This window comes from Berghia stephanieae, chromosome 1 (assembly GCF_034508935.2).
Source record: "Berghia stephanieae isolate SIO BIC M18660-M18661 chromosome 1, UCSD_Bste_1.3, whole genome shotgun sequence".
Lineage (NCBI taxonomy): Eukaryota > Metazoa > Mollusca > Gastropoda > Nudibranchia > Aeolidiidae > Berghia > Berghia stephanieae.
Window position 1 is genome coordinate 112,365,741 of NC_088360.1, and position 19,384 is coordinate 112,385,124.

General features: G+C 36.5%; 1 protein-coding gene across 1 annotated transcript in view; it reads right to left on the reverse strand.

Moving 5' to 3' along the window:
- Positions 1 to 4,959: 4,959 nt before the first annotated feature.
- Positions 4,960 to 19,384, reverse strand: part of LOC144962746 (5'-AMP-activated protein kinase catalytic subunit alpha-2-like) — a 29,120-nt gene continuing 14,695 nt past the window's right edge. The window contains exons 10-16 of the mRNA XM_078895969.1: positions 15,407 to 15,521; positions 13,706 to 13,767; positions 11,818 to 11,860; positions 11,358 to 11,441; positions 10,602 to 10,672; positions 10,152 to 10,217; positions 4,960 to 9,466 (exon numbers count right to left, since the gene is read on the reverse strand). Of these exons, the coding sequence (XP_078752095.1) occupies positions 9,209 to 9,466; positions 10,152 to 10,217; positions 10,602 to 10,672; positions 11,358 to 11,441; positions 11,818 to 11,860; positions 13,706 to 13,767; positions 15,407 to 15,521 (699 nt within the window). The 3' untranslated portion in view covers positions 4,960 to 9,208. The remainder of the gene's footprint in view (positions 9,467 to 10,151; positions 10,218 to 10,601; positions 10,673 to 11,357; positions 11,442 to 11,817; positions 11,861 to 13,705; positions 13,768 to 15,406; positions 15,522 to 19,384) is intronic.

Sequence of the window (19,384 nt, forward strand, 5' to 3'; positions counted from 1 at the left end):
GTATTTTGCAACTTTGATCATTTTCTGTGCTTAGCGATGTTGGCAGCATAGCTCAGCAGTTTGGTCTTTGCTTTGTAACGGAAAGGTACAGAGTTTGACTACCCATCATGCTTTGTGGCCTTGAGCAAGTCACCTTGCCCTAGCTCACTTTGTGGCTGATGTCTGACATATTCCAGTCTTCCCTTGGAATAGACCTTAAAGACATATATATTCCTTTGGGAATGAATAAAGGGAACTTTTATAAAATTTTTATTTATTATTTTTATTTTATTGCTTGTCTTGAAATATTTGATTTAGATTATGAAGGAAAAGTGGGATGGCTTGGTGACTAGCAACTCCCTTCTAGCAGCCAATAAGCGGGAGGTAAGCTCTTTCTATGTGAATCATCTCTTTTTTATGCTGTTCTATTCTAAGTGGATAAATATGTGTCCATAGACACATTGGTTTTGCCAGTCTGGCTGGAATTCTTTGCCCAGATGTAAATGCGCGTTTCCATTACTTGTGGGTTTTTTTTCGTCATTCATATAGAGATATGAAAGTTATATTGCTCATTCAATAAAAATTCAAGATTGATTTGAATTTCTTTACTTGTGTATGTGTGCATGCATGCACAGGTAGGTGCAGTGTGTGATACACAGATGTGTGCGGAAGAGTTTATATTTTCCATTGATCTCCATTTATTGAATATTTGTATCATTCAAAAATTTTGATTTTGACATGTGCTTACTATGTGCCAACATTCCAACCAATTGTTTGTGTTATTTACAAAGAAATAAAGTTTTATACATTTTTTTTCAAACGAAACACGCTTATTTTTCATCAACCACTCCAACTCGAACAATTGTTTTTCCAATGCGAGTCATGACATGATCACTAGTTGTTGGTGGGAGCTCCTATTTTGTAGCCATAGGCTCAGTTCTATATCCTTATCCCATCATGTCCCCTGGATGGGGTCTTTTGTTTTTTGTTTTGTTTTTAAGGGTTTTACGGTGCTTGCAACATATTTAGGTTATATCAACGCCAGTAAAAAGGAAGAATATGGGATAGTTTTGTTTTGTTTTTAAGGGTTTTACGGCGCTTGCAACACATTAAGGTCATATAAGCGCCAGTAAAAAGGAAGAAAATGGGATAGTAAAAAGTTCTAGAATTACAATTAAAGCATCCAAGAAAAGGGAAGACAAAGGGGAATTGGTTCAAATAAGAAACAGGTGTAGATTCCAAAAGCACTCTATCAAAGTACTTAGTTTGAGATCACTAAAAGTCTCATGCAGACACAAGCACAGGTCCCCGCTAAGAGGAACACACTCAAATGTTTTACAAATCATATATAATATAAAGAAAGCATAATACAGTGCATAACAGAGAGATGATTTACAATGAAAAAAATATCATCTCCCAAAACTAACTATACATTCGACTGTTTCCCTCTCAGCCAGGGCATCTGGCCAGGACCAGAACAAAACCAAGTATTCTCATTCCAAGACAAAGACAGAAAGCATGTTGGAAAAAGATATAAGGGGATAGAAGACACAAAAATAGGATAGTAAAAAGTTCTAGAATTACAATTAAAGCATCCAAGAAAAAGTAAGACAAAGGGGAACTGGAACAAATAGGGATCAGATGTAGATTCCAAGAGCATACCATCAATGTACTTAGTTTGAGATCACCAATGTCTCATCCGGACACAAGCACGGCCCCCACTAAGAGGAATACACTCAAATGCTTACATTATAAATTATAACAAATATAATAATACATAACAGAGAGATGATTTACAAGGAAAAAAAAAAATCATCTCCCAATACAATAACTATGCATTTGACTGTTTCCCTCCCAGCCAGGACAAAACCAAGCAATCTCATTCCAAGACAAAGACAGAATGCAAGTTGGAAAACAGAGATAGGGGGATAGAAGACAAAAGAAGTAGCTCCCTGCCCACTATGGGAGGTAGGAACCCCACCCAGGGGGTCTTTTGTCCTCCTATAGTGGGCAAGGAGGTCCCTGAGGTCTCTTCTATCCCTCCACTGTTTCCCAACTTGCTTTCTTTGTCTTGACATTTGGGTCCTTGGCTGGAAGGGAAATAGTCAAATGATTACTTATAGGTTTGGGAGATATTTTTTTTCCTTGTTAATCATGTTATGTAAATACCATTTATTATTATTATTATTTTTTTTGGAGTGATTTGTAAACATTTGAGTGTATTCCTCAGAGTGGGATCCTGTGTTTAAATCCATGAGCAATCCAATGTGCCTATTTTGACATTACCTAAAAGTCCCATCCAGGCACAAGCAAAGGTTCCCGCTTTGAATGAACTGTTTACAAAGTGCAGTATATATTTTTGTTTTTTTGTTTGTTTTTAAAGGTTTTACGGCGCTTGCAACACATTTAGGTTATATCAGCGCCAGTAAAAAGGAAGATAAGGGATAGTAGAAAGTTCTAGAATTACATTTAAAGCACCCAAGAGAGAGGAAGACAAAGGGGAACTGGGAACAAATAGGGATCAGATGTAGATTCCAAGAGCATACCATCAATGTACTTAGTCTGGGATCACCTATAAGTTTCACCTAGACACAAGCACAAGATCCAACAAAGAGAAATACACTCAAATGCTTACATTTCATTATACATTAAAAATAACAAATATAATAATATATAACAGAGAGATGATTTACAAGGAAAGAAATATCATCTCCCAAAACAATAACTATGCATTTGACTGTTTCCCTCTCAGTAAGGCCAACATGCCGGGGCCAGGACAAAACTAAGTAATCTCATTCCAAGACAAAGACAAAGCAAGTTGGGAAACAGATATAGGGGGATAGAAGACACAGCATTTACCTCCCTGCCCACTATGGGAGGTCAGGAACCCCATCCAGCAGTATATATTTTTTAAAACTAAAACTATAATAGTTAGACCTGTAAATGAGCTCTATAAAAATTGACTGAAACTCTTCTTCGTAATTCGTCGTAGCGGTAAAATCCAAAGAATCAAAATGAAAGGTAAACAGCAAGCTCACTTGAGCAAAGCAATGGCAGAAAACTAATTTGTGGGGGAATTAATTAGGCTAATTACCATTGTTCCTTATAATTAGGTATCCAATCAGTGAAGAAACTTAGAAACGGTCAACCAGATTGTTTACAACAAGAGGCAATCGAAATGTGCTTGTAGCAATCATATAACTTTCGATTTGAAGGGGTCTACATAACGAACTTCCGGTGTTCGAATTTTTCTTTTCCATACTTTTCCTGTCCAAGTAAATGTGGTCAATTTTGGCTTAGACGAAACAGTGAAATTTATGGCTCGGCGGCTCAGTTAAAATTGGCTACGACAGGTCTGGAAAGTGAAAAAATAATTTCACGAAGGCTGTGTGAAAATACACTGGGGTGTGTTCAGACACGGCAATTCTAAAAAGCGTTGCTTAGCCTTGGCAATATATCCATCGTTAATATAAATGGCCCATGAGCTATGCATAGCGCTGTGGAACATTCCTAATTAACTTTTCAGTCGTTCGACTACGATTCATGAATTCTTTCTTTATTCAATTCTTTCTTATCTTTTTTAAAATATTTGAATTTGACGAATTGACTGATTTCAGTTAATTGACTGAGAATTTACAGGTCTAAATAGTACAAAACAGACGATTTACAAAGAAAAAAATCTCCAAAAAAAAAAGGAGCTATACATTCGACTGTTTCCCTCTCACCTAATGATCATTGCTAAGGCCAGGAAAAAAAAAACTGCAATCTCGATTCGGGAGTCCTGAGGGAGCAACATGGAAAGGGAAAACGGATAATAAAGGGAGAGATGACACCGCAAAATTGACCGCTACACCCATCATGGGAGGTCAACAGACCTCACACAGACAAAAGTAGATGTTTGTTTTTTGTTTTTAAGGGTTTTACGGCGCTTGCAACACATTTAGGTTAGATCAGCGCCAGTAAATAGGAAGAAAATGGGATAGTAAAAAGTTCTAGAATTACAATTAAAGCACCCAAGAGAAAGGAAGACAAAGGGCTAACTGGGTACAAATAGAGATCAGACGCAGATTCCAAGAGCAAACCATCAATGTACTTAGTTTGAGATCACCTATAAGTCTCATCCGGACACAAGCACAAAATCCAACAAAGAGGAATAGGCCTACACTCAAATGCTTACATTATACATTAAATATAACAAACATAATAATACATAACAGACAGATGATTTACAAGGAAAAAAATATCATCTCCCAAAACAATAACTATGCATTTGACTGTTTCCCTCCCAGCTAGGACTCGGGCCAGGACAAAACCAAGTAATCTCATTCCAAGACAAAGAGAGAAAGCAAGTTGGAAAACAGATATAGCGGATAGACGACACAGCAAGTACCTCCCTGCCCACAATGGGAGGTCAGGAACCCCACCCAGCACAAGAAGATGGCTTTTTTGTTTGTTGCTTTAGGTCTCTTCCAACACAATTGAGGTTATATGAGAGACCGCTGAAACAAAAAAACAAGCAATCTAACAAAAATAGTACAAATGTAAATCAAAATCATAACCTAAAGATATCATAAGCTAAACTATAAATAACCAAGAACAAACAGGCAGAAGATTTACAGAAAAAAAAAAAAATCCCCTGTCAAAAATACAATCACAAACCAAAGAAGCAGGATAGGCTAGTAACGAGAAGAAGAAACGACATCACTATCGGATCGTACACCCATGCGAACATCATAGGTATATGATTCAAGGGTGATGTTCCCATCCAACCACCCGCAAGAAGATGGCTTCCTTGTGATTTCATTCATTATGTATAGTTTGTGTTTATTCTGGCAAATCCAGACCTAACCATGTGTGTATCGCCTGCCACATAGAGACTGAGTCATTTGTTTTTCCTTTGTCAAGGACATAAAAAAATAACCTACATAGAAAATGGGGTTGGAGAGATCCTCCACCTATCATGAATAACGAAAAAGTGTATTTCTTTTCAACCAATAAAGCCTTTAATTCATGAATTGTCAGTAATGATACAAATACAATACAATTATATAATATGGGATCAAGCCTCTTTCAGGCATGATCTGTCCAAATAGCAAATCAAATCTACAATTATAAAGAAATAATCATGGAATTATAGTTAATACAGTGCAACCCCTGGATAACAACATTGCCCGGGACCTGAAAATTACGTCGTTATCCAGGGGTGTCATTATTCAGGGAAACGGGCGTAGTGAGACCTATGAGTATAAAGGATGCATGGACCATTGCTTGTGATAAGACGCATCCCAACCACGTCAGAATGTGTATATTTCTTGTTGAAGGTTTTACCAATTATTCTTACACTTTCACTCTTGAATAAGTATTGTCATTGTTTTGATCGTAAATAAAGCTCACCAGACTCGTCACAGGCTACTTTAAAGGCAATATAAAAGTGATAAATTAAAGAGCAGGCACTGGTATAATATAAAGATCTGAATAAATGTCTGGCACTGTTTCATACACATTTTTCCAGATCTTTATTTTAAAGACAATGCTGTGTCACTGTTTGAAACTATTGACTCAACCTTTGCTCACTTGAAAATCTGACACTCAAAGCTTGACCGAAATAATTTTTGCCTGCTTTCAGGTGATGGGACCAGAAGTCATTGCATTTGAGGCCATGCTAAACGGTCTTTTCTTAACATCGCAACAAAAATAATTCAACACTAAGTCATTTTGAAAAACTAATGGAAAAAGTTGCCTTCATCGACAGGAAAAGACGAGCTTTTATTGGCTGAGACGACTAGATGACGTTGGTCAGAAGCGGTTGCCTATTAAACTAGCTTTTTTAAAAATCAAGTGTCCGTTTAAATTGCAGATTATCACAATATCGTTTGTTTGTTTTTTAAGGGTTTTACGGCGCTTGCAACACATTTAGGTTATATCAGCGCCAGTAAAAAGGAAGAAAATGCGATAGTAAAAATTTCTAGAATTACAATTAAAGCACCCAAGAAAAAGTAAGACAAAGGGGAATTGAGAACAAATAGGGCTCAGATGTAGATTCCAAGAGCATACCACCAATGTACTTAGTTTGAAATCACCTACAAGTCTCATCCAGACACAAGCACAAAATCCAACAAAGAGGAACACACTCAAATGCTTACATTATACATTCAAAATAAAAATAATAATACATAACAGAGAGATGATTTACAAGGAAAAAAATATCATCTCCCAAAACAATAACTATGCATTTGACTGTTTCCCTCCCAGCTAGGATTCCGGCCAGTGCCAGGACAAAACCAAGTAATCTCATTCCGAGACAAAGACAGAAAGCATGTTGGATAACAGATAAAGGGGGATAGAAGACACAGTTTGTACCTCCCTGCCCGCTATGGGAGGTCAGGATCCCCACCCAGATCACAATATCGATGTCGCTAACCAGGAGTTTTACTTAAATGTATGTAGCTATTTTGGACTTTTTATTACTAATACTAATAGCATATAGCAACAAAAAAAAGTAAAAATCCAGACCAGAGGTCATTGTCGGTATCCAGGAGTTGTCGTTATTCAGAGGTTGCACTGTACATGTTATAAAGTCAATTTTCAATTTACACAGCAATAGACAAGGATTAATCAACACATACAAATTGATTCATTATTATACATATTTAAACATTTAACTTAGATAATGAGTTTGCCATTTACATCATCATTCCCACAAGGACAAAAAAAAAATCTTGGTTATAATCCACTAGTGTGTCGATGATTCTCCTCCATTTTAATACTTTTGTGCATCAAGTTTTCACCAAATTGATTACAGAGATGGAGTATCAGTAGGATACCAATTGTAAAAGTAGTAGTAGCTGTATTATCAGTCGCAGTCAGTAGTAGTAGTAGTAGTAGGAGTAGTAGTAGTAGTAGTAGTAGTAGTAGTAGTAGTAGTAGTAGTAGTAGTAGTAGTAGTAGTAGTAGTAGTAGTAGTAGTAGTAGTAGTAGTAGTAGTAGTAGTAGAAGCAGTTTTTTTTTTTTGTTTTTAAGGGTTTTTATGGCGCTTGCAACACATTAAGGTCATATCAGCGCCAGTAAAAAGGGAGAAAATGTTTGTTTTTGTTTTCTAAGGGTTTTACGGCGCTTCCAACACATTTAGGTTATATCAGCGCCAGTAAAAAGGAAGAAAATGGGATAGTAAAAAGTTCTAGAATTACAATTAAAGCACCCAAGAAAAAGTAAGACGTAGGGGAACTAGGAACAAATAGGGATCAGATGTAGATTCCAAGAGCATACCACCAATGTACTTAGTTTCAGATCACCTATAAGTCTCATCCGGACACAAGCACAAAATCCAACAAAGAGGAATACACTCAAATGCTTACATTATACATTGGAAATAACAATTATAATAATACATAACAGAGAGATGATTTACAAGGAAAAAAACATCATCTCCCAAAACAATAACTATGCATTTGACTGTTTCCCTCCGAGCTAGGACTCCGGCCAGGACCAGGATAAAACCAAGTAATCTCATTCCAAGACAAAGACAGAAAGCATGTTGGAAAACAGTTATAAGGGGATAGAAGACACAGTATGTACCCCCCTGCCCACTATGGGAGAGGGAGAAAATGGGATAGTAAAAAGTTCTAGAATTACAATTAAAGCACAAAAGAAAAGGTAAGACAAAGGGGAATTGGTTCAAATAGGGAACAGTAACAGATGTAGATTCCAAGAGCACACTGTCAAAGTACTTAGTTTGAGATACCTAAAAGTCTCATCCAGACACAAGCATAGGTCCCAACTAAGAGGAATACACTCAAATGTTTACCAATCATATAATATAATATGTAAACTAAACATAATACAATGCATAACAGAGAGATGATTTACAAGGAAAAAAATATCATCTCCCAAAACTACAACTATACATTCGACTGTTTCCCTCCCAGCCAAGGAATTCCAGCCAGGGTCAGGACAAAACCAAGTAATCTCATTCCAAGACAACGACAGGAAACAATTGGAAAACGGGTATGGGGGGATAGAAGACACAGCATGTACCTCCCTGCCCACTATGGGAGGTCAGGATCCCCACCCAGTAGTAGAAGCAGCAATTGAAGTAGTAATGATATGATAAATGATTATAAGGTATAAAACATGTTAGGTAACCAAACTAATATCCTTGTGCTCCCCTGTCGGAACATTACTTTAATGCGACTGAAATGGGTACATACTTAAAATATAAAAAATAGTAATACCATCAACAGAATCCAAACACGACATAAGATCTAATTTTGGCATGTACTTCATAGGATTTAGGATGAGCTTCAAAAGTCTCAATTTAAATACAAAGAAATCAAAACTACAAATAACATAATCCTTTCCATTGGTGACGGTCAAAAACTCTCCTACTGTGAACAAGGGTAATCAACTTGACATTCTATAAATTTAACTTTTACATCATAATTGAGTTAATGAACAGGTCCATTCTGCCATGTCTCATCATGTATTCAAGATAAGATTGCAGGTTTTTTTTAGTCCTCTGCCATCAAAAGACTTAGAAACCAGGGAGTCACTTGTTACATATCAATATACCCCAGAAGGAGAGGGCGGGGGGGGGGGGGGGGGGGGGGGGGGGGAGGAGGAAGAGGAGGGAGAAACAACAAATACATTGATAAAAAGAACCCAACCAAAAAAAAAAAAAGCAAGATTCTTTAAATATTTCTCCCATTACGTTTTTATATTGAAATTCAAATTCTAGCTTAATCAAGAAACGATTACACCCTGCCAAATTCCTCATTAAACCATTATGAGTGTCCTTGACATTGCCACCGGATTATTTCATCATGTTTCCCACATCACAGAAATCAGTCTAATCACCGTTAATGTCATACATCACAGGAACATACTTTCAACATAAATACAAGACAGTAAATCGAACATTTCAGTTAATAATGCACTATAACTGGTGTATTATGGGTTTGGTAATCAAAATGCTAGTCGCAAAACGAAATAACATACAATTATTCATATTATATGCCATTACACCAATCTTTTAGTAGCATTAGTCATTAAGAAATACTGAAGAAAAAAAATGAATTTAGCATTTATCTTTTTTAAAAATAAATAAATTAAAAGAAAAGGAAAACAAAACAAAACACATGGTTGAGATTCACAAAAACAACAAACAGATGACAGAACAACAGTTCACATAAATCTCAAGCAGACAATACACAAAATGATTAGAGCATAAATCTCAACGAGACAGCACACAAATGAGATTTGCACACATCTCAAAGAACTCCAGTGTTTGATGCGGCTGCCCAAGGGCACCATCTTCGTCTGTCTCCATTCTATCATCAATGGACAGGGATGAGCCAAGGCTACTTGCTGGACTGAGAGAGGAATTAGCTGGTGGACTCATCTCGTTGGGATCACTGCTGTTGTTGAGGCCCTTGAAGTCAAGAAGGTAACTCTTCTGGTCTACTTGGTACAACTGAAGACTCAAGCGGGTCTGAGGGGATAAAAATAATAGAAATAAATGCTTGGGATATACTTTATTTTTCCACTGATACAGCTCATAGGGTGTTTTTTTTTTTTCTTTACCATATGGTCTGCCAGGTCATGTAGAAAGAATTAAATCAAAAAATAGAAAACAAATTGGCAAATGTCATCAAAGATGATTTCCTTGTAAGATCAAGCTTCATGGGCGTTGTTATTAGTGACCATTGAGTGAAAACTAAGAAATTATGCTTAGTTGGGTAAGATAAAAAAACCTGCCTATCAAGGCAATAATATCAGAGTCCAGCAGTTTCAAAATATCTAAAAATCTATTCAACAAACCATGCTCAATTTATTTTTATACTAGGCCGTAGAGGTCATTAAATACTTACTGGACTGTAATGGATACAAACATAAATTAAAACAGTAAAATAAATTGTTATCAATATTTACAACTATACAGCAATCTGGTCATACAGACAATGTACTGATCAGATTCCCTGTCTTTGCATCATTCTGCTTTCAATCCTAGGCAAGATAATCAACCTTCACTTGGTGAAAATTATTCTTCACGTCAGTCTTTTTGATGGATTATCAAATATGTAATTATGCTATGATGCTTACAAATCACTATGAATGTTTTTTTTAAAAGTATTTAAAAAATAAATAAATAAAAAGAGCAAATATGTTTTACTTACATATCTTTTGGTGACTGGATTTTTATGCCTGACACGGACATGGTATTGGTTCATTGTCTTCCATTCCTGTCACAAAGATATTTATAAAGAGATCATGATCATAAGGACAAGACATCATGGAGTAGAGATTACCCAACTCACTAATTATGTGGTCGCCCTTGTGATTTTTCTGTTTGTTTGTTTTAAGGGATTTTACAGTGCTTAGGAGGATAATTTAGGTCATAAGTGCCACTAAAAAAGAACACGATGGAAGGTCAACAGATTTAGATTATAGCTTCCAATTGCCAAAGAAAGTTTATATATTCTTTAATAAAAGCCAACTTCAATTAAATCATCATGAAGAAGAGGCAGGCCTATGACATGAAATATTCAATAAACAACGGGCTAGTTATAATTTTGGTCACAATGATATTGTCAAATAGCGACTAAAGGTATAATAACACAACTTACATAGTCAAGCGTTTTCATGGCTCTGTACACCTCATGCATGATGTCCAAAGGTTTACTCTGAGAGCGAATACCTGGAGAGGGAAAAAACAAAAAACAAAAAAAAAACACTGTTTATGTGTAATATAATAAAAATAATTTGTTTATGTTTTGTTTTGTTTCAGGGTTTTACCGACCTTGCAACACATTTACGTCATTTAAGCATCAGTAAAAAGGAAGAAAATGGGATAGTGAAAAAAGTTATAGATTTACCATTGAAAGCACATGAGAAACGGTTAGACAAAGGGGAATGGTTAAAAAAGGGATCAGATGTAGATTCCAATAGCACACTATCGGTGTATTTATTTTGAGATCACCATAAAATCTCACAGAGACGCAAGCACAGGTCTCCATTAATGGAGTACACTCAAATGTTTACAAACCATTATATATTTATAACAAAATTTGTAACAGTAAATAACATAGAGATGATTTACAAGGGAAAATATATAAACTCCCAAAACTATAGCTATACATTTGACTGTTTCTCCTCCAGTCAAGACTCTAGCCAGGGCTCGGACAAAACTCACTAATCCCATTCCAAGACAAAGACAGTAAGCAACTCGGAAAACAGATAAAGGGGGATAGAAGACACAGCAAGTGACAACCTGCCTACCATGAGAGGTCAAAAGATCCTACCCAGCAAATCTGAATTAATAATTTCTGTTGTCATATCAGAAATGAAATTATAATTATACTTTGAAAGACAGTGCCCTTTACCCAAGTGCCATTTTGCTTTCTTGCCAGTGCCACTGTTCTTGTGTTCCAGAACTGGGTCCAGGGTGTGACTCACATGCTTGATTTCTGAAATTGATGGGTGAGCAAATAGAGAGGGGCATGAGTGACAAAATAAAAGTCGAAAGACGGGGAACATATTTTTGTTCTGTCAAACCAAATAGAAAGATGAAAACTTAAAACATCTTATTTCTGACATAAAAATAAAAAAAACATCTGCTTGAGAGAACAGAGTAATATTGTTAAAGGAAATAATTCTATTTCCTAAAGTCAAATAACAACTCTGAGCAAGATTTCAGTAATATTTTTAACTAAAAAAGTAATGTCTATTATTTTTCTGAACTCATATTTACAATGAAAATCAATTAAACCAGTTAAAACAGAAAGCAACTAAATGAAAAAAAAACAATACATTGCAAAGAATTTGAAATGTCATTCGACTTACCAGGCATTCGCTCTGGGTGTGGGGGCCTCATTGGGGGATGATGCTGGAAGGAAGGATAGTTAGGTTTTGAAAGATATGTTTAGGTTTTTTGTTTTAAAGATTTTGAGAAAAAAATTGTAAATGCACATTTCAAAAAATTATTGAAGCCAAAGCCTTGAAGGAAGCTCAGGCAAAAATCCCATGACAGGAGGTGGATTTATAAAGTCTGGCAAGAAATGCCCTCTAAAGATGACAGACATCCCATTTACCTCCACCGTCTTGACTGTTGTATTAAAAAAGATCAACAATTTAAAATCACTTAAGCAACAAAGAGAAGGAAGATAGTACACAACATACAAAGACAGAATTTAAAATAAAGTGTTTAAACACTCTTGTGTGACAGGCAGCTATGAAGAAGTAAAGAGTAAGAGGAATTGCATTAATAAAGTAGATCCTAGAAGTAATCCACTCCATGGCAAAGAAGCAAAGTTTCATCTAAACACGGGTGATTGCCATCACCAGGGAAACACTCTTTTTGTTTTAAAGGGTTTTACGGCGCTTGCAACACATTTAGGTTATATCAGCGCCAGTAAAAAGGAAGAAAATGGGATAGTAAAAAGTTCTAGAATTACAATAAAAGCACCCAAGAGAAAGTAAGACAAAGGGGAACTGGGAATAAAAAGGGATCAGATGTAGATTCCAAGAGTATACCACCAATGTACTTAGTTTGAGATCACCTATGAGTCTCATCCGGACACAAGCACAAAATTCCAACAAAAAGGAATACACTCAAATGCTTACATTAAACTATAAAAATAACAAATATAATAACAGAGAGATGATTTACAAGGAAAACAAATATCATCTCCCAAAACAATATCTATGCATTTGACTGGGTTTTTTTTTTGGGTTTTTTTTTAAGCTTGGAAAACATTTAGGTCATATCAGCGCCAGTAAAAAGGACGAAAATGGGATAGTAAAAAGTTGTAGAATTACAAATAAAGCACCCAAGTAAAGGGAAGACAAAGGGGAATTGGTTCAAATAGGAAACAGATGTAGATTCCAAGAGCACACCATCAAAGTACTTAGTTTGAGATCACCTAAATATCTCATCCTGACGTTACGCGCAGGCCCCCACTAAGAGGAACACACTCAAATGTTACAAATTATAATTAACATTAAAAAAATAATACATCAAACAGAGAGATGATTTACAAGGAAAAAAAAATATGATCTCCCAAAACTAACTATACATTTGACTGTTTCCCTCCCAGCCAGGACTCCGGCCAGGGCCAGGACAAAACCAAGTCATCTCATTCCAAGACAAAGACAGAAAGCATGTTGGAAAACAGATATAAGGGGATAGAAGACAGAATATGTACCTCCCTGCCCACTATGGGAGGTCAGGGACCCCACCCAGAGGGAAACATTCAGGCGGTTTCTATAACTATATAATGTGACAAAGAAACATAATAATAAGCTACACTAACAATGGACTCCTCTACAGCGCATGATGTCAACAACACAAAATTCCTTTTTTAAAAATTACAAATATAAAAAAGAAATAAGATTTTGAAAACCAATTAAACCTGTTAAAAAAAGAGCAACTTAATGAAAAAATCAATAAACTGCAGACTATATTACATTCTAAGAACCAGTGAAAACTCTGAATTGCAAATCTGGATATTTAAGCAACTTGATAAAAAATAATGTAAATATGCAACTTGAAAATGATATAAATCCAACAATGGTAACCAAAAAAAAAAAGAATTTATTCTAAGACCCAGTTAGTTTACTAAATGCCAAATCTATTGACTTCCATTAAAAATATCTTTTTAACTCCTTCTAAATGAAAAAAAAAATGGTCACAGCAATAGAATTCAAGAAGGGTAAATTATTATATACTTACCATAGTGAATGCTTCAGGGGGAGGACTAGAGGCTAGGAAGAAATCATCAAACTCAGTTGAAGCTGGAAAGATTTTAAAAAACACACGCAAAAGTTGAATTTTTACTATTGACAATTTAACTGATTATTATTGATGATGATTATGATGATAATAACAACAATAATAATGATAATAAAAGTAATAATAATAATAATAATAATAATAATAATAATAATAATAATAATAATAATAATAATGATGATGATAACAATAATAATGATGATGATAGTTTATTTCAGTCCCAAGAGCTGATTTAGACAATAGTACGAAACTTCACCTATAGTGTTGCGAAACTGCCTTTATAATCTATGCCCTGTCTCAGCATGATTTGGTGTCCTTTACGAACCAGTTGACATGTTGTTCAGTAGAGTTTGTTTATTTGGGTAGTTTTATTATGTAACACAGCAGGTGACGAAATTTAATATGGCTCACAGTGAAAACAGACCTTGTCGTATGTCGCAAATAAAAGCTCTTAACTTTTTAGAAACAATATTAAATGATGAAAATTGTGAAGATACGGATAATGATAACAATTGCTATGAGCAAAATAGTAGTGGTAGTAGAGACAGCGAAGTAGAAAATGAAGAAGAAAGTGTGGGTGATGATGAGGTTGATGAGAGCCAGCCTCGACCAAGCAGAAAAAGGCAAAAAAGACACCATTCCTCGACAAACAGGAATAAAATAAGTGTTGGTAGAATAGTAAATGATTGTAGTGATAGTGGTAATGCAAATTCAAAAGATAAAAACCCAGATAAATGGGAGCAAATAGATAATGGTGACCGAGTTAGTTTTCCTGAGTTTTGCTTTTCCCTTTCTTTCACTCCTGGTGTTTCCCTGTCATTGTCTTTGACTGAAAAACTCGACCACTCTTGAATGTTTCACTTCTATTTTTGATGGCGATGTTATTACTTATTTCAAGAATTCACTGATTGTTTGTTTGTTTTTAAGGGTTTTATGGCACTTGCAACACATTAAGGTCATATCAGCACCAGTAAAAAAGAACAAAACGGGATAGTAAAAAGTTCTATAATAACAATTAAAGCACCCAAGAAAAGGTAAGACAAAGGGGAATTGGTTCAAATAGGAAACGGATGTAGATTCCAAGAGCACACTATCAAAGTACTTAGTTTGAGATCAACTAAAAGTCTCATCCTTACACAAGCGCAGGTCCCCACTAAGAGGAATACGCCCAAATGTTTACAAATCATATATAATAAGTAAACAAAACATAATACAGTGCATAACAGAGAGATGATTTACAAGGAATAAAATAACATCTCCCAAAACTAACTAAACATTTGACTGTTTCCCTCTCAGCCAGGGTTTCCGGACAGGACCAGGACAAAACCAAGAAATCCCATTCCAAGACAGAGAGCATGTTGGAAAAAAGATACAGGGAGATAGAAGATACAATAAGTGCCTCCCTGCCCACTGTGGGAGGTCAGGAACCCCACCCAGGGGTTAGGTTGTAGTTACAAGTGCCAAAGAAAACGTATAACAAAGGCTGGCTGTTTTTTGGGTTTTTTTTTTCTTTTCTATCTCTGTGCCCAACCTAAGATCACCTCCAAAAACATACAAAGACTGCGGCACGAGGTATCCACCATAATGGAGATATTCAAATATTTCTTAAATTCATTAACAGCTAGAAAGAGAGAAACAAACCTTTATCATGAATTGATTGGTTATCTAGAATAAGATGGTATGCAATGAACAGTTGGTCGAGAGGGTTGTCAGCCAATAATGCTTTGTGGACTTCGTTCTCATCAACTGAAAATTTCTGAAACAAAAAATCAAAAGCATCTGGTAAAAATTTATGACCTTAGATCACCTCATCTCATAGACCTATGGCAATGACTACAATGAAAATGTTTAACCATTAATAACAAGAGACCTCATTGATACAATCTGAAGCAATTTTGGACCAATTTTAAAGCAATCTTTAGCAACCCAATCTTCTTGAGCTCTTCAAGCCCCAAAGGCTCATCTTTTTACTAAAGCTTGTTATTACAAATGATTTTTTTAAAACAGCGATTCACACAGAGCCTCAGTTTACAAGGAATGCATGATGCAATATAAATATTCATTATTATCATTATCATTACCTCTCTAAACTAATTTTCACAGCTAATTTCCATTTTAAAAAGAAATATATTGATTTTTGAGTGCAAAAAGTTCAAATTTCAGAGACCTCTTATTCTATGCTCAAAATTTATGGAATTTAATTTTGTCACAAACCCTAGTGCCCATTTCAAATGGCTGTAATTTGGGGAAATCTTTAATCTAAGACCATACAAAACTCAGGAATCTGGAGACATAGGGTGAGTCCCCAATTTTTTCAGAGTGTGAATTAACTTCATGAAAAAAAATATATATATATAAATATTGAAGAAAATGATTTAATTTGAAACTTAAAATGTTTAAACAGCTGTATTTTAATCCATATGAATTATCTGAATATATCCGAATGCAACATCCCCTAGATAAAATATATACTACTTTTCAAAATCATATTTAATGAGCATGGATATGACTAGAATATAAAAGCACTTCAGTTGACACATTATTTATTATTAATCTTAACAATGCCACTACCACATCATCTCCTTCATCTGTAGTGTTTCATTCATCCTGTTTATTGCTAAAGGGGAAACCTGAAACATCCATTCTATCTCTTTTTGTAATTAAATTGAGAGACGCCAATTTTAAATTAGGCTCACAGGAGTTTCAGACACCACTCGTAGGAATGTCAATGCCGAAAGAGGAATTTCCGCACACAAGAAAAAGGAATTGGAATGGTATTTGGCATTGTGTTTACACATTGCATAGTTCTAAATAGATAACAGATTAGAATTATATTATGATACATAAACACATTGCCAAATACAATCCCAAAGTTTCCTTATTTCAAATGAAGTAAAGCGCCAAAACCTAATGGTAGAGATTGTAGTACTGGTGGTAGCGAGGATGATGTGGTGTTGGTTATTATTGTAGTAGTGGTAGTAATGATGAAGGTGTGACAGTGGTTGTTGTAGTGATGATGTGGTGGTGGTATAGTGGTTGTAGTAGTTGTGGTCGTGATGATAATGATGTGGTGGTGGTTGTAGTAGTGGTGGTAGTGATGTTGATGTGGTGGTGATGGTGGTTGTAGTACAAATGGTAGTGATGATACTGTGGTAGTGGTGGTTGTAGTTGTAGTGGTAGTGATGATGATGTGGTGGTGGTGGTTGTAGTAGTAGTAGTAGTGATGATGTGGTGGTAGTTGTAGTAGTAGTGGTCGTGATGATGATGTGGTGCTGGTGGTTGTAGTAGTAGTGGTAGTGATGATGATGATGTTGTAGTGGTGGTTGTAGTAGTAGTAGTGATGATGATGTGGTGGTGGTGGTTGTAGTAGTAGTGGTAGTGATGATGATGATGTGCTGGTGGTTGTAGTAGTAGTGATGATAATGATGTTGTAGTGGTGGTTGTAGTAGTAGTAGTGGTAGTGATGATGATGTGGTGGTTGTAGTAGCAGTGGTAGTGATGACGATGTGGCGGTGGTGGTGGTAGTTGTAGTAGTAGCAGGTGGTGGTGGTGCTTGCAGTAGTAGTGGTAGTGATAATGTTGTAGTAGTGGTGGTAGTGATGATGATGTAGTGGTGATGATGGTTGTAGTACAAATAGTAGTGATGATGAACTGGTAGTGGTGGTAATCATGATGTGGTGGTGGTGGTTGTAGTAGTAGCAGTAGTGATGATGTGGTGGTGGTTGTAGTAGTAGTTGTAATGATGTTTGTGGTGGTGGTGGTTGTAGTAGTATGGTTGATGATGTAATGGTGGTGGTTGTAGTAGTAGTGGTAATGATGATGTGGTGGTGGTGGTTATAGTAGTTAGTAGTGATAGTGATGATGATGGTGGTGGTTGTAGTAGTAGTGGTAGTGATGATGTGGTAGTGGTGGTTGTAGTAGTAGTGGTAGTTGCAGTGATGATGATGTTGTGGTGGTGGTTGTAGTAGTAGTGGTAATGATGATGTTGTGGTGGTGGTTGTAGTAGTAGTGGTAGTGATGATGTGGTGGTGGTGGTTGTAGTAGTAGTGGTAGTGATGATGTGGTGGTGGTGGTTGTAGTAGTAGTGGTAGTGATGATGTGGTGGTGGTGGTTGTAGTAGTACTGGTAATGATGATGTAGTGGTGGTGGTGGTTGTAGTAGTAGAGGTCGTGATGATGATGTGGTAGTGGTGGTTGTAGTAGTAGCTGTAAAGATGATGTGATGCTGGTAGTTGTAGTAGTAGTGGTATTGATGATGATGTGGTAGTGGTGGTTGTAGTGGTAGTGATGACGATGTGATTGTGGTGGCTGTAGTAGTTGTGGTAGTTGCAGTGATGATGATGTGGTAGTGATGACGATGCGGTTGTAGTAGTAGTGGTAGTGATGATGATGTGGTGGTGGTGGTTGTAGTAGTAGTGGTCGTGATGATGATGTGGTGCTGGTGGTTGTAGTAGTAGTGGTAGTGATGATGATGATGTTGTAGTGGTGGTTGTAGTAGTAGTAGTGATTATGATGTGGTGGTGGTGGTTGTAGTAGTAGTGGTAGTGATGATGATGTGGTGCTGGTGGTTGTAGTAGTAGTGATGATAATGATGTTGTAGTGGTGGTTGTAGTAGTAGTAGTGGTAGTGATGATGATGTGGTGGTTGTAGTAGCAGTGGTAGTGATGACGATGTGGCGGTGGTGGTGGTAGTTGTAGTAGTAGCAGGTGGTGGTGGTGCTTGCAGTAGTAGTGGTAGTGATAATGTTGTAGTAGTGGTGGTAGTGATGATGATGTAGTGGTGATGATGGTTGTAGTACAAATAGTAGTGATGATGAACTGGTAGTGGTGGTAATCATGATGTGGTGGTGGTGGTTGTAGTAGTAGCAGTAGTGATGATGTGGTGGTGGTTGTAGTAGTAGTTGTAATGATGATGTGGTGGTGGTGGTTGTAGTAGTAGTGGTTGATGATGTAATGGTGGTGGTTGTAGTAGTAGTGGTAATGATGATGTGGTGGTGGTGGTTATAGTAGTAGTAGTGATAGTGATTGATGGTGGTGGTGGTGTAGTAAGTATGGAGTGATGATGATTGGTAGTGTGTTGTATATTAGTGGTTAGTTGCAGTGATGATGATGTTTGTGGTGGTTGTTGTAAGTAGTGTAATGATGATGTTGTGGTGTGGTTGTAAAGTAAGTGTTAGTGATGATGGGTGTGTGTTATGGTAATTAGTGGATGTATGATGTGGTGGTGGTGGCTTGTGTAGTAGTGGTGTGATGTGTGGTGGATGGTTGTAGTAGTACTGGTAATGACGAATGTAGGGTGGTGGTGTGTAGTGTAGAGGTCCGTGATGTGATGTGGTAGTGGTGGTTAGTATTACTGAAAGAGATGTGATGTGGTAGTTGTAGTAGTAGTGGTATTGATGATGATGTGGTATGGTGTTGTAGTAGTAGTGGTAGTGATGAGATGTTTAGGTGGCTGTAGTAGTTGTGTAAGTTGCAGTGATGATGATGTGGTATGGATGACGGTGTGTAGTACTACGGTGTAGTAAGGGTAGTGATGATGATGTGGTGGTGGTCATGTAGTAGTATGTGGTAGTGATGATGATATGGTGGTGGTGGTGAGTGTGGTTATATAGTAGATGTAG